This window comes from Perna viridis, chromosome 14 (assembly GCF_037379345.1).
Source record: "Perna viridis isolate PV_CMFRI_1.1 ecotype Kerala chromosome 14, ASM3737934v1, whole genome shotgun sequence".
In the NCBI taxonomy this organism is placed as follows: Eukaryota; Metazoa; Mollusca; class Bivalvia; order Mytilida; family Mytilidae; genus Perna; species Perna viridis.
The window spans coordinates 27,372,388-27,384,956 of NC_142458.1; the positions used below are offsets into that span (position 1 = coordinate 27,372,388).

The window sequence follows — 12,569 nt, forward strand, 5'->3', positions numbered from 1 at the left end:
TATTTGTTAGAGTTCTAGCGCGATACAAAAAGTCTGCGTAGTTTCGGCAAGCTCTGGCATAACGTATGAGTTGTGATATGAACACTCCATACGCAGGAGCCGAAGGAATGTTGCCACAGATGAAAGGAAAGTTAACAATTCTGAATGAAAAGTCATCACGTTTGTCGTAAATTTTGGTCAATAGTTTTCCTTTACCATCGATTTCTAAGTGTAGGTCAAGATATGAGGCTGACTTCACAGTGTCTGTAGTATCCTTCATCTCGAGTTCTTTTGGGTAGATGCGATGTATCAAATCCCCGAAATTAGGATTGTTTAAAGATAATACGTCATCTTTATAGCGGAAACTGAGATTGAAGGATCTAGCCAAACGATATTCTTTCTTTCTGATCAGATCAGCTATAAAGTCAGCGTCATAAGAGTGAAGGAATAGGTCAGCAAGTAAAGGAGCACAATTTGTTCCCATTGGAATGCCGACCGTTTGATGAAAGTTTATGTTCTACTTGAATGACTTTGATTCCTTGTATTTTATCATTTTCTCTAATCTTTATAGCTAGAATTTCAGCACACAAAATAAAAAGGTAAGGTGGCAAAGGATCTCCCTGCCTACACCCTCTGATATTTCCACCTTGAATAACAGCAAAATCAGTATTTTTATATAAAACTATAATCCATTTTTGAATGGAATTACTAAAGTTGAAAAACTTAAAAACAGTGGATAGAAATTCTCAAGAAATGGAATCAAAGGCCTTTCCAAAATCTATTAACAGTAAAACACCTTGAATTTCATTAATTTCTGTATACTGTAGAATGTCATACACCAATCTCAAATTTTCACCACCCTGTGCAGGTCCGGGTGTTAAAAGAATAGGCCTGCAGCAGCGCTAAGCTTGTCGTAAAAGGCGACTAAATAGTGCTCAGAACCCTAGCCGGGGGCTAGGGCGCTCTGCCCACAGAGCAACTGGGATGTGTGCCCCAGGTGGTGAAATGGGGTACCCCTGGCGTGTTACATGCTGGGGTTGTCAGGCTATAAGACGGAAAACCTGACTACAAACCATAGTGGTGCACCGTGTTGGGAAAGATGCCACGTTCCTCGCACGTTGAAGAACCCTACTGTGGTATTCTCCCGGAGTAGGAACCATAGGGCTCCGCCACAGGAGGCGAAATTGCCCGAGCTTGCCCATACCCCCTTTTTTTGGTGGCAATCAAAATTTTTCGGCCCTGTTGTCCTTGTGTCCCGTCCTTTTTTCATTAAGGTTCAATTTATCCATTTCATGTTCATCGTCTGAATATATGAAATATTGCTGCTCGGACGTTAAACCCCAACAAGCAAACAAAATTTCACCCATATTTCGTCCCTTGATAAAACCAGTTTGTTCACTACCAATCAACTGTGCCAACACAGTTTTTTAACTTTTTGCTATGACACCAGAACCAGTCTTATAAACTGTGTTGAGCAAAGAGATGGGCCCCCAGTTTTTAAGAAAATGTCTAGGTCTATTACCTTTAGGCAGACAAATAATACCCCCCTGCTTCTGTGTAACCCTTTTCATATCCATAGTTAATAGATCGTACTACAAAATGCTTTAAGTAAACCAAAAAAAAAATTAAAAACTCACTTGAAAAAAAAATTTCCTTGTGTTTTATTGTTTTTCATATTTTTAAGTACTTCACCAGTTTCATTTAATGTAATCATGTCTTATAAACACAGTTGCTCAAATTCTAATAACTTAGGAGGAGCATTGAAATTTTTCATCAGGTAATACACAATCTTCAGTTTCCAATTCATGTTTTTCATACAAGTTTTCATAAAATATTTTAACCTGATTTAGTATCTGCGAATGTTCTAGTATTACAGATTCATTATCTAATTCGACTTGGAATAATTTTACTTGTGAAATTCCTTCTTCAAGACAAATATAGTTTGTTTTTTTTTTGTTTTTTTGGTTTTTCGCCCTCTTCTACCAATTGTACTCTGGATCTAATCACCTTGCTCTGTAGTTTCTTTTTTCGCAAATTTTCTAATTCTTCCCTTAATTCACCAATTTTGTCCCAGGAATCCTTGTTTAAAGTCTCCTCTAAAACTTTAATTTCTTCAATTAAATTTTTTTTGCTCTATCAACCCTATCTATTTTTAGACAAAATTGTTTTCCTCGTATTTCCATTCAAAGAGTTTCAATAAAAAACTGATCATCAACAGTAAAGCATAAGCTCTGGTGATCTATCCCTACAAATCTTTCAAAATTATACACTAAAGCAGCATACTGTTTTTTTTTTAACATTAATTATCTTATCTTAATCAATTATTTATATAATTGTCATCATATAATAATAAGTTACTAAATTTCCATACCCCTTTTGTCCCTAATGAATGGGGTTTTTCAAGTTCAAAACCAAACAGCGCTCTTAAGAAGGTAGACCTAGGGTAAGGGACATACCTCATGAAGTCAGTGATATGTTTGTATCATCTTCAATTTCACCAAAGGCTATCAAGCTTTTATTTGACACAGAATGAAATCAATCTAAGTTACTTTGATGCTTACATGTTAAATGCTGAATACAAACATTCCAATGATTTGTAAGAGTTGTGTCCCTTACCCTACCTCCTTAAGCTAATTGCAACACTTTTTCTCTAGCATTAGGATTATAAACAAGTATGTAATTATAACAATCAAAATCAGGGGACAAAACCAGATTAAAATCTTCACACAGTATGTAGTATTTATTTTCAAAGCCATCAATGACTTAATCATAAAAACAAGGACAATCTGTATTAGGACCGTACAGAGTAACTACGGTTAGGCCAATTTTGTCAGTAACCATATCTTATGCTACAAAAATACCATTAATATCTCTCTTTTCCTTCAAAACTTTAAATTCAAATTCATTATTCATGAAAATTGCAACCCCTCTTGAGTTTGGGGAAAAGAAAGAAAATTAACATTCATACTCCCATAACGAATTTTATCTTATTGTGTGGGCACCAAGTGTGTATCTTGCAAACACTATATGTTAGAATTATCCAGCTTAAGAAATTCTAGAACATCTCTCTTTTTTGACAAGTCGCCCAAACGTTGAAAATTAACTGAAGTAATTGTTATAGACACCATACTGCTGTTCGCTTCATCTCAATAAAGACACAACACTTCTTTTTGATAGATCAGAAGAGTCACTGGGGGAATCTATGAGAGATTTAAATTGGTTTGGTAACATATCTGGCCTAAAAATTATCTTGCATCACCCTCAACATATTCAGAGAGAGGGTGCAGTCCATCCAGGTTCGATAGACAACATTCATTTACAAAACAAATATAAGTTCGACCATTTATGCCAGCCTTTTATACCAGGTTTGTAAATGATATGAAAGGCCAAAGCAGTTTTCAATATGGCGCACAGATGTATACGAAAATGATTGAATCGGTTTTACCCGTAATGCGGTAAGTACTTGGATAATTCAAAGTAACCTATTTCAAACCATTTTAATACTTACAAAAGTGAAAATAGTTTAAGTGTCAAAGAAAAATGTTCGCTGTTCTTCCTTTCCACAATGAGACACAAACAAGGATGTCGTGTGTTAGTGGGTTACGTCCGCTTGAAATACTTGCAAAAATGGCTTGCATTCCGTAAATATTAAAAAGAGCTATTTTACACAACCAATCAAGAATCACTTAATTGGATTATGCACTAGAAAGTGTAAAGGAAAAAGAAATTATAATGTCGAATATTTGAAAAGACACATTTTGTAAATGTTGTGAAGTTGCAATGCTATGAATCCCAAATCTGTTGACTTGAAGACACTTAAGGCATCAATCATTTTATTACTCTTTATTGTTTATTAGTCGTCGGAAAATAAAGAAAACGACAATTCCTGACTGCAAGAATAATCCAGCGAAATAAAATGATGGTTGTTGCTACAACAATACACTGTTATCAGGTTCAGATTCTTCTGTATTGACAGTATATATTTAGTGTACGATGATTGAAAGTGAATAGCAGTTGTTTTCTTGCTATCATTTACATTGTCAGACTATCTTTCAAGTTAATTAAATGTGATAATTGAACGAAGTTTTACGACTTTATTCGATTCATTCTAAACTTGACTCAAAAATCAGGCATGTTTAGGGGTGTGCATGCAATGTTCGAGATATCAAAATGGCTGTCGATTTCAAAAAGACTACAAAAACAACGAAATAAAAACAAAATCTATAAAATTAGTGGAAGTATTTAGTAGTATGAAAATAACTCAAGTAGCATTTCTTGCTGCCATCACAGGTGTGAACATTTGTTTTTACAAAGCCGCCATTTTTTTTTTCAAAATGGCAGCCAAAATCGGCAAAATTGCAGCATTGATCGACTTTGATGAAAATTAATATATTGGGTAAACATTATTTTTTAAATTTAATGGTGGTTTCATAGTTTCGCAGCATTTGACTATTTGCAGGTTTTGGCGACTTTTGTGTTTTGCACGCAAACACAGCATCACTTGTTAATTATTTGATTTCCTTGCAACTCTGCAATACTACTGACTTTCTTTGGTCCTCAAATTGGTCCTATCTTTAAAGCAGATGGACTAAAGGCGAGAGGATATTCTCCATAGAGTTACTACAGCAGTGGTTGATGAGGCGAATGTATTTAATCTCAGTAACAGTTACATTTACTTCAGCCGCGAGCACAATTTTCATGGGGTTTGAATCTTGTTAAAATTCATAATCTTAAATTTCATTCATTATTATAGCTATCTATAAGAAGGTCTCTTTTAAGGCTTCATTTGTCTTGTAGTAGCAAGTATAAGGTCACACGTGGTTTCTATTATCATTGACAAGTAATTTGTAATATCCCAATATATTTTAGTTCATTGTATTAAGCAACAAATAGCGGGAGCCATTCTTTTTTTTTCCTTCGGGGAGCGAGTACCGATATGTTGAAAAATGGGCTAGATTAGTAAACGTTAAGTATGGCATTTTCTATTGCTCTTTCAGTAATAAAAGTTTTGGCGCTGTGCATAAGTCCCTTGATCCTTAATTGCCCGTCCTTGATAAAAGCGATAGTTTTAAGTCCATCAAAGATCGGGTTTATGGTTCAAACATGTTTTGGGTTTATCTATGATCGGGTTTTTGACTCATCAACGTTTTGGTTCAACCAAGTTTTTGATTCATCCATGATCAGGTTTTTGATTCACCCAGGTGTTTCTTCATCCACGTTTTTTGTTCACCCAAGTTTTTGGTTCATCCAAGTTTTTGGTTTACCCAGATTTTTGGTTCATCCAGGTTTTGGGTTCATCCATGATTACCCAGGTTACCCATCCAAGTTAATGGTTTATCAAGATTTTTGGTTTACCCAGAATTTTGATTCACCCAGGTTTTTGTTCATCAAGGATTTTGCTTTACCCAAGTTCTTGGTTTACCCAAGTTTTTGCTTTACCCAAGTTTTTGGTTTACCGAGGTTTTTGGTTCATCCAGGTTTTTGGTTTACCCAAGTTCTTGGTTTGCCCAGGTTTTTTGGTTAATCCATGCAGTTTTTGGTTTACCCATGTTTTTGGTTAATCCATGATGAAGTTTTTGGTTTACTCAGGTTTTAGGTTAATCCATGATGAAGTTTTTGGTTTACCCAAGTTTTTGGTTTACCCAGGCTTTTGGTTAATCCATGATGAATTTTTTGTTTACCCTAGTTTTTGGTTTACCAAGATTTTTGGTACCCAAGTTCTTGGTTTATCCAGGTTTTTGGTCAATCCATAATGAAGTTTTTGGTGCAGCTTTTGCTGTTGTTACTGCTACTAAAATCTGTACTTCTTCGCTTGAATGTTTTTTCTTCATTGACGATATGACGCTGTTGTACTACCAATGTAAAGCTTTATTGTACAATTCAAATTCATGTTTATTCAGAACAAATAGTCCACACACATTATTAATAAATGATTTGAGTAATAGTGAAGCGAATGTACTCTTATGCTAATGTACGTCTTTGGGAAAATAGTTAACATTTTCCGACTACCTTTAAATGAACCCTTGTAGTCAATGATTGCGACAAAGTATACTTTTTTTCTATGAAATAACAGTTTTGAAGGTCAAGATTATGTTTGTATTTTTAAAACTGCCATCATTCTTTTGTACGTGTATCTAAAGATGATCTTTAGTCTTCGACAACACTGGATGTTGTTTTATTAATTCAATGGTCATGCTCTCTAGTCTGTGCAAGCTAATACTTGAATACAGTGTATTTTGAGTGTCATGAGTCTGGATTCCCTCAATTTAGAATGTGCAGCCAATTTGATTTGAATAGTGATAGAAAAATGAGCAAATTAGCAAAATAACCAGGAACATATCTACAAGATAACGACCAACAAAGGCAACTCCAGAAATTCATTTCAAAAAAGAGGGTTTCATTTCTCATATTTTGCCATCAAATTGGCAGCATTTTCCTGCAAAAGGGATAGCATAGAAGCATACAAGTGAGATTTCGAAATATTCATGATCATATCCAGTGACATCGCTTTATTGTGTAGCAAATTATAGTTGTGGTCTTTCGTTTGGTTCTTTTGTACGCTATAAACGAATAACTATCTTATGACATACTTGGTACATGTGTACCATTATACATTAAAAAAGGTTTTCTTACAAATCCTTAGACCACATGCCTTGACACAAACATCAATGGAAGTATTTACTGGTATTATATGAATGATTTCGAATAATATATATATATATAATATGCTGGCATTAAAGCAGCTTTTGTTTGAATCGACATTTAAACATATATTTCTAAAGAACTGGAAAGTTTGCCAACCTACAGGTTTATAGATTAGAGACAATGTTGAAAAAAGCAGCCTGGGTGACTGTTATATATGACTACATATTACACAGGAATCTAGGCTGCACTAAGACAGCATTTTTTTTTCAGAAAAGACTCAACATTCACAATAAGTATATTATTATTATATAGGACCGAATCTCAAGTTCCACGTAAAATTGCAGAATGAAGACAAGAATTCCAATGTAATCTTGATCATTGATATTTCTTTTTTTCATATGACAGCAAAAAAAATAACTAACAGAACAAACTAAAAAGGGTGAACTACAATGTATATTCGTGGGGTTAAAGTACTTTGGCGGGAACACAACCCTCCCTTTTTCAATCCGGCAATTGTGGAAAAATTATTTCACCTCGTGTCTGATTTTTATACTGGTACTTAAAAGGCGTCTTTCTCCTCTGTTCCACGTGATATTCAAGAACCTAACCCGCCTCGGAAAAATATAGCTCCGATTGTATCATAGCATTTCTAAGATAAAGGTAATCATTATTTTTTTTCAAATTTTTTACGGTCAGTCGCGTTTTGTATACCCACGAATGAGGTCATGTTTATATTAACTTCATCCTCTTACAGGTTAAACATGCCTCATTGTTTTGTAGGTAAAATATTATTTTGTTTGGAATTATTTGAATTGCGGAGTGCGTACCAATGGAAATTATGAGTACCAAGCCAGGTTGTACTTATTAACCTAGTTTGCTCAAAGAAAACCAAGCAATCGGAAAACTTGTTACAAATAAAATTCAATTTTTCATCCATGCATCATGAAACATAAACAGAACAACATACGTTCAAAATCTATGAATAAGCATTCGTGTAAAGTTCGATTGTACTTTCTTTTTAACATTAATTATTTACTTTACGCAAGCATGTACAAGTAAGTGTAGAAAAAAATTACATGTTGGTTGATGGATCTCTTGAAAACAATGGGACAGCAGCACAAAATTTTTGAAAAAATGTTATTTGTCAGTCAAGCAGAAAGACTCGTGCAGGTCATGCAATTTGGGAAAACACAAAAATATCAAGGATGAACTGAAATACAATACATGGTAACAATTGTATAATGTATGATACTTAAAACTCTTACAAATTAAATCTTCACCAAACTATTTTACCACTCCAATAACATGGCTTACATGTATACTATGTATCTCAGTTTGCTTATAGACTTGTAAATGCTATGAAATAGCGAATGTATATCCTCTGCGAGGGAGGATGTTATTTTTCAGGTTCGGTGCACAACAATCTAATCATAGCAGAAAGGAATCTTGCGTCACTTCTGTTAGTACAGAAAACCGGAACCGGATACCAGGTTGGATCTTTAAGTAGTACTCCAGCCAAGAATCATGCAAAATGTGATTCATGGTTGAAAAACCTACATTTTTTTTTTTAATTTTTGATATTTTGTTTATAATGTTGTGGTAAACAGAAATTAACATGTGGCTTTTCATATAACCTTTGTTCTTAGGAGATAAAAATTATCTTGAATGTACCGTGGAATTCAACTAGAGGCTCAAATGACCAAAATCATGTAAGTATTTAATATAAAGAATACCTGATATCAAACTATGATGACGTATATAAACTAGAAGTTCAAGAGAGCCTGAATCGCTCACCTGGTTAACCATTTGCTTATTTGAAAAAAACTTGAGGAATGAGACAGGCTAAGTTAAAATCAACTAAATTGTCAAATGCAGGAGATGCTTTTAAAAACATTTTCATGACCTGAACAAGAATTTTGCTAAAGGCAACAATTTTTTAATTATTTTCAAAAACCTGTCTTCCGACCCCTAAATTCCATTTTAGTATAGGCAGCCATATATATTCACGGATTAAAAATCACAAATCATTTTGAGCACAATACACTAAAGAACTATTATGCTTATTTTCATTCAATGATCTTAAATGGTTTTAGAGAAGAAGATTTTCAAAGTTGTACATGTGAAAACAAAAAACAAAAAAAAATGTTTCAGGGGCCGTAACTCCTACATCAGTCTATGAATGGTTTTGAAAATTTTTGCATTGGTCCTTCTCATGATGCTTAACAATTTTATCCACGCCAGAAATTTGCTAAAGGCAACGGTTTTTGAGTTATTTGTAAAAAAACTGCCATCTGACTCCTATTTTCTATTTTAAGTAACAATAGCTATGTTTTTTCACAAATAAAAAATCCCAATGGTAATTTTGTGCAGGATATCCTAAAGAACGTATATGCCAACTTTCCTTGAATTCTGTGCGAAGACTTTCAAAGTTGCACATGCGAAAATGCAAAAAAAAACCTGTTGCAGGGGCCGTAACTCCTACATCAGTTGACGAATCGTTTTGAAACTTTCGGCATAGGTCCGTCTCATGATGCTGAACATTATTATCCCATGACAGAAATTTGCTAAAGGCAACGGTTTTTGAGTTATTTGCAAAAAACTGCCATCTGACCCCTACTTTCTATTTTTAGTAACGGCGGCCATGTTTTTTCATGGATCAAAAATCCCAACGGTCATTTTCTGCAAAACACCTCAGGAAACAATCATGCAAAGTTTAAAACCTATCAGTCTAGTTTCAGAGGAGAAGATTTTTGAAAATTTTGTCCACGACCACGAAGACGGACGCCAAGTGATGGATAAAAATTAAAGGGAGATAGCTCTGCAAATGACACCAAAATACAATAGAAACTGTTGGATATTCAATGTGGATTCTCTCCGAAGAGCAGACAGATAGGGATGAATAATTAAACATAGTCTTTTTTGGGGGTGTATCACATTTTACAAAACAAAGACTATTACCTAACTAGATTGCGTGAACACGTACTATCTTTTTACAGACTCGGTTTGAAAATGTCTAATTACTGATCACGTGATTCGATAAGCGTGTCTAATACGACTTTTGAAACATATTAAATTTGTAAACCGATAGAATAAAATTTTTATACGAGTTTATGAGCAGTAACACAGGAAGTATTGACCCGTTACTAATAAATCATACATAACAATACATGTATAGATAATATTGATTAGTTATATAGATAATGTCAAATATGTGGAAACTCATTATAAATTATGTCTGTTTTGACTGCTTAGGAAAGTAAAGTACGATGGAAGGCTAGAACGAAATCATGGTGTCACTAAGAAGCAAATACTGAAAGAACAATATCGAAGGGGTGCACCTGTACAGAGAAGCAACCAATCATGTCCTTTTATGTTCAATTTCATCAATAGACACAAACAAAACCAATGTTAATATTGTTTACTAACTGCTTTCCAAAATGGAAGAAAACCTACGATACACCTTAAAACGGAGCATGAATATTTAACAGAAAAGAGTAACAATTAGGTTCGTTTGATGGCAACAGCGATTTATATCCAAGTATTACCTCTGGCAGGCATAGAAAAGGCAGTCTTTCCACGACTTTCTTGTCTAGCTTCGTCAAAGGTATACAATCTGTCGACAATTTCTTGTACCTCGTCCGCTGAACATTTTTTAACGCGGGCCATTGTCTGGCGCGGAATTTGAGTGACGACGTTTGGAGCAGTTCCTTTTGATTCCGCCGGCCATTTTTTTGGATCGTACTGGGCTAAGCGTTTGACTATATCGCGGACTTCTTCTTCCGTGTATTTCTTTTTGTAAACGATTGGAGACGGCAGTTTCACTACTTGACCTTTTGATTCAGGAATCTTTTCCGGGTCGTAAGTAGATAATCTATCGACAACGTCTCGGACGTCATCTGTGGCATATTGCGTTTGAGGCACTGGTGGAAGGTTCAAACTTTTTCTAAGTAAACAATCACGTGAATCTTTATACAGTCTATGGGAAACGTCTAAAATTTCTTCCTTACCCTGACGTCTGTTTCCCGAAAACATTTTGACAGACATTCGTTGTCGATGGAGTATTCGTCTCGCTAAATCTACGTTGTGCAATTCGGCTCTTAGTTCCTTTGGGCTGTATCGCTTTGCAGATTTGTTCATTATATTAAACATTCCATTATCCGTTGGCATTACGGGTTTGAAATGCAAATTCATTTTCTGGGTCGACCATCCTATTGGGCAAGCTGTCATCTTTCCCTTCAGAAAGTATCACCTATATCTTTAGATATGAAATATAAAAATGTATCCTCATATATATTAGTTGTCTGGTATGATTTCTAGTCTTAAGATGGTTACAACACTCGTGAAATCCCAAGTTTCTATTTAGTTAGATTATCCGATTATAAACATCACGGTTAAAAATCTCACAAAACATTAATCTTCGTTTTAATTGTAAGATTAAATTCAATTCGTTTCACTGCCATGCCGTCTGGAAATGCGTACACAAATTAAATATCCGAACCACTTAAGATTTACAAGGCATGTTATAAATTAATAATGTTTTTTTCTCATATAAAAGAAAAGTAATATTAAGTTTCAGTTTAAAATCGTTACTATTAACATTTTTGAACGGATTTAAATGTATACAATATACATGTACATATCATATGTATCTACTCAATAAATATTTCAACGCGAGCTTATTGTATACTGTAGCGTGTATTTTTAAAATTTGTACGTCTGTATATTCTGTACATAACGTTTGTAAATAAACTTCTCATAATTCATTTTAATATATAGTTCATCTACAATGTACCTTTCATAACTTCTTTCTGTCTTATGGGAACCCGCTCCAATGAGTCTCAGTTCTTTTTCTATACTATCAATAACATTTCTTAAGCAGAAGTCCCTCCCATTCCGGACCCGTCTCTGTAAAGTTAATTCCCGGTTCAGTGATTTCCAGTTTTCTCTAAGTTATCTCCCGAACCGGCTACCCCGGACTCACCGGTGTAAATATAGTAGTTCCCACATCCCACTAGACTTCTTATATTATAATATATTATATACTTGGTGTTACTATATACCGTTGCGATCCTCTACTGTCTTACCCGATACCGTTGCGATCCTCTACTGTCTTACCCGATACTATCAGTGGTTGTCCTATTCAGTGACATCAGGTACTGAGTAACGATATTCCCTAAAGTGCCCCTTTAAGTTATTTTATGCGTGCAATTTAATATAATAATCAATAGACTTTATCGTTCAAATTGAATATTTATTATTTTTACGAGGGTATATCTGTCAGTATTCCAAACTATCTGGATGTGAATTCGGACCAGATTACATGTATTCACGAAGTGTTTCATCCGTCCTTTTTTGTTCTGTTAATTACAGCTTTCGTGTGCATCGTGAACACGGGTTCACTAATCACCTTTTTGCTTTTACCTTCTACAGTATTATTATTGTATTTCCAAGCTGACGGGATGTCCATCACGTACACTGCACATCTCTTCTTTCGTTTAAAAAATACTCGGTCATGTATCTGAGTTCCCATGCATGATGACCAGTCACAATGGTACTCCTGAGAACGAACAAAGGTGGACGCAGATGATTTGCTGTCACCCCGCACCTGCTTCCAACCCGCTTTTTTAAACCGACAAGATAAGAACATTAAAAAACACTGAGGGGGAGGGCAGATTTGGTCATTAGATAATCGTACAAATTGAGTAAATTGTAGTATTATCAACACAAGTAAATGAAATGCATATTTTTCACAATTTTAAAATAAAAACTCTCTGGATCCGGAAATTACCTACATGTGAAAATAACAATGACCTTATATAACATATACGTAAATGCAATTTGTGTCTGTGTGTGTGTGTGTGGTAAACTGTAGAATCTTTTATCCCAAGCAAATGACTTTCCTTGACTTTCATTATTTCATTGTTCTTTTATTGTTTCACATCAAT

At 34.6% G+C, this 12,569-nt stretch overlaps 1 protein-coding gene across 3 annotated transcripts; it reads right to left on the reverse strand.

Moving 5' to 3' along the window:
- Positions 1-6,990: 6,990 nt before the first annotated feature.
- On the reverse strand, positions 6,991-11,752 carry LOC148598844 (uncharacterized). Of its 3 annotated transcripts, none has more exons than XM_088561468.1 (2): positions 11,685-11,752; positions 6,991-10,879 (listed from the first exon to the last, which is right to left on the reverse strand). In XM_088561468.1, exon 2 carries the CDS (start codon positions 10,849-10,851, stop codon positions 10,153-10,155), a length of 699 nt encoding a protein of 232 aa, XP_088417594.1. In that variant the 5' UTR covers positions 10,852-10,879; positions 11,685-11,752; the 3' UTR covers positions 6,991-10,152. The 3 variants fall into 3 exon arrangements, with proteins under 3 accessions (XP_088417594.1, XP_088417595.1, XP_088417593.1); XM_088561469.1 differs by having other exon boundaries at positions 11,709-11,727; XM_088561467.1 differs by lacking the exon at positions 11,685-11,752 and adding an exon at positions 11,417-11,669.
- Between the last annotated feature and the right edge of the window lie 817 nt (positions 11,753-12,569).

Bases quoted from the DNA above. Each gene is read 5' to 3' on its own strand.
- LOC148598844 (XM_088561468.1), bottom strand. From the start codon at position 10,851: ATGACAGCTTGCCCAATAGGATGGTCGACCCAGAAAATGAATTTGCAT.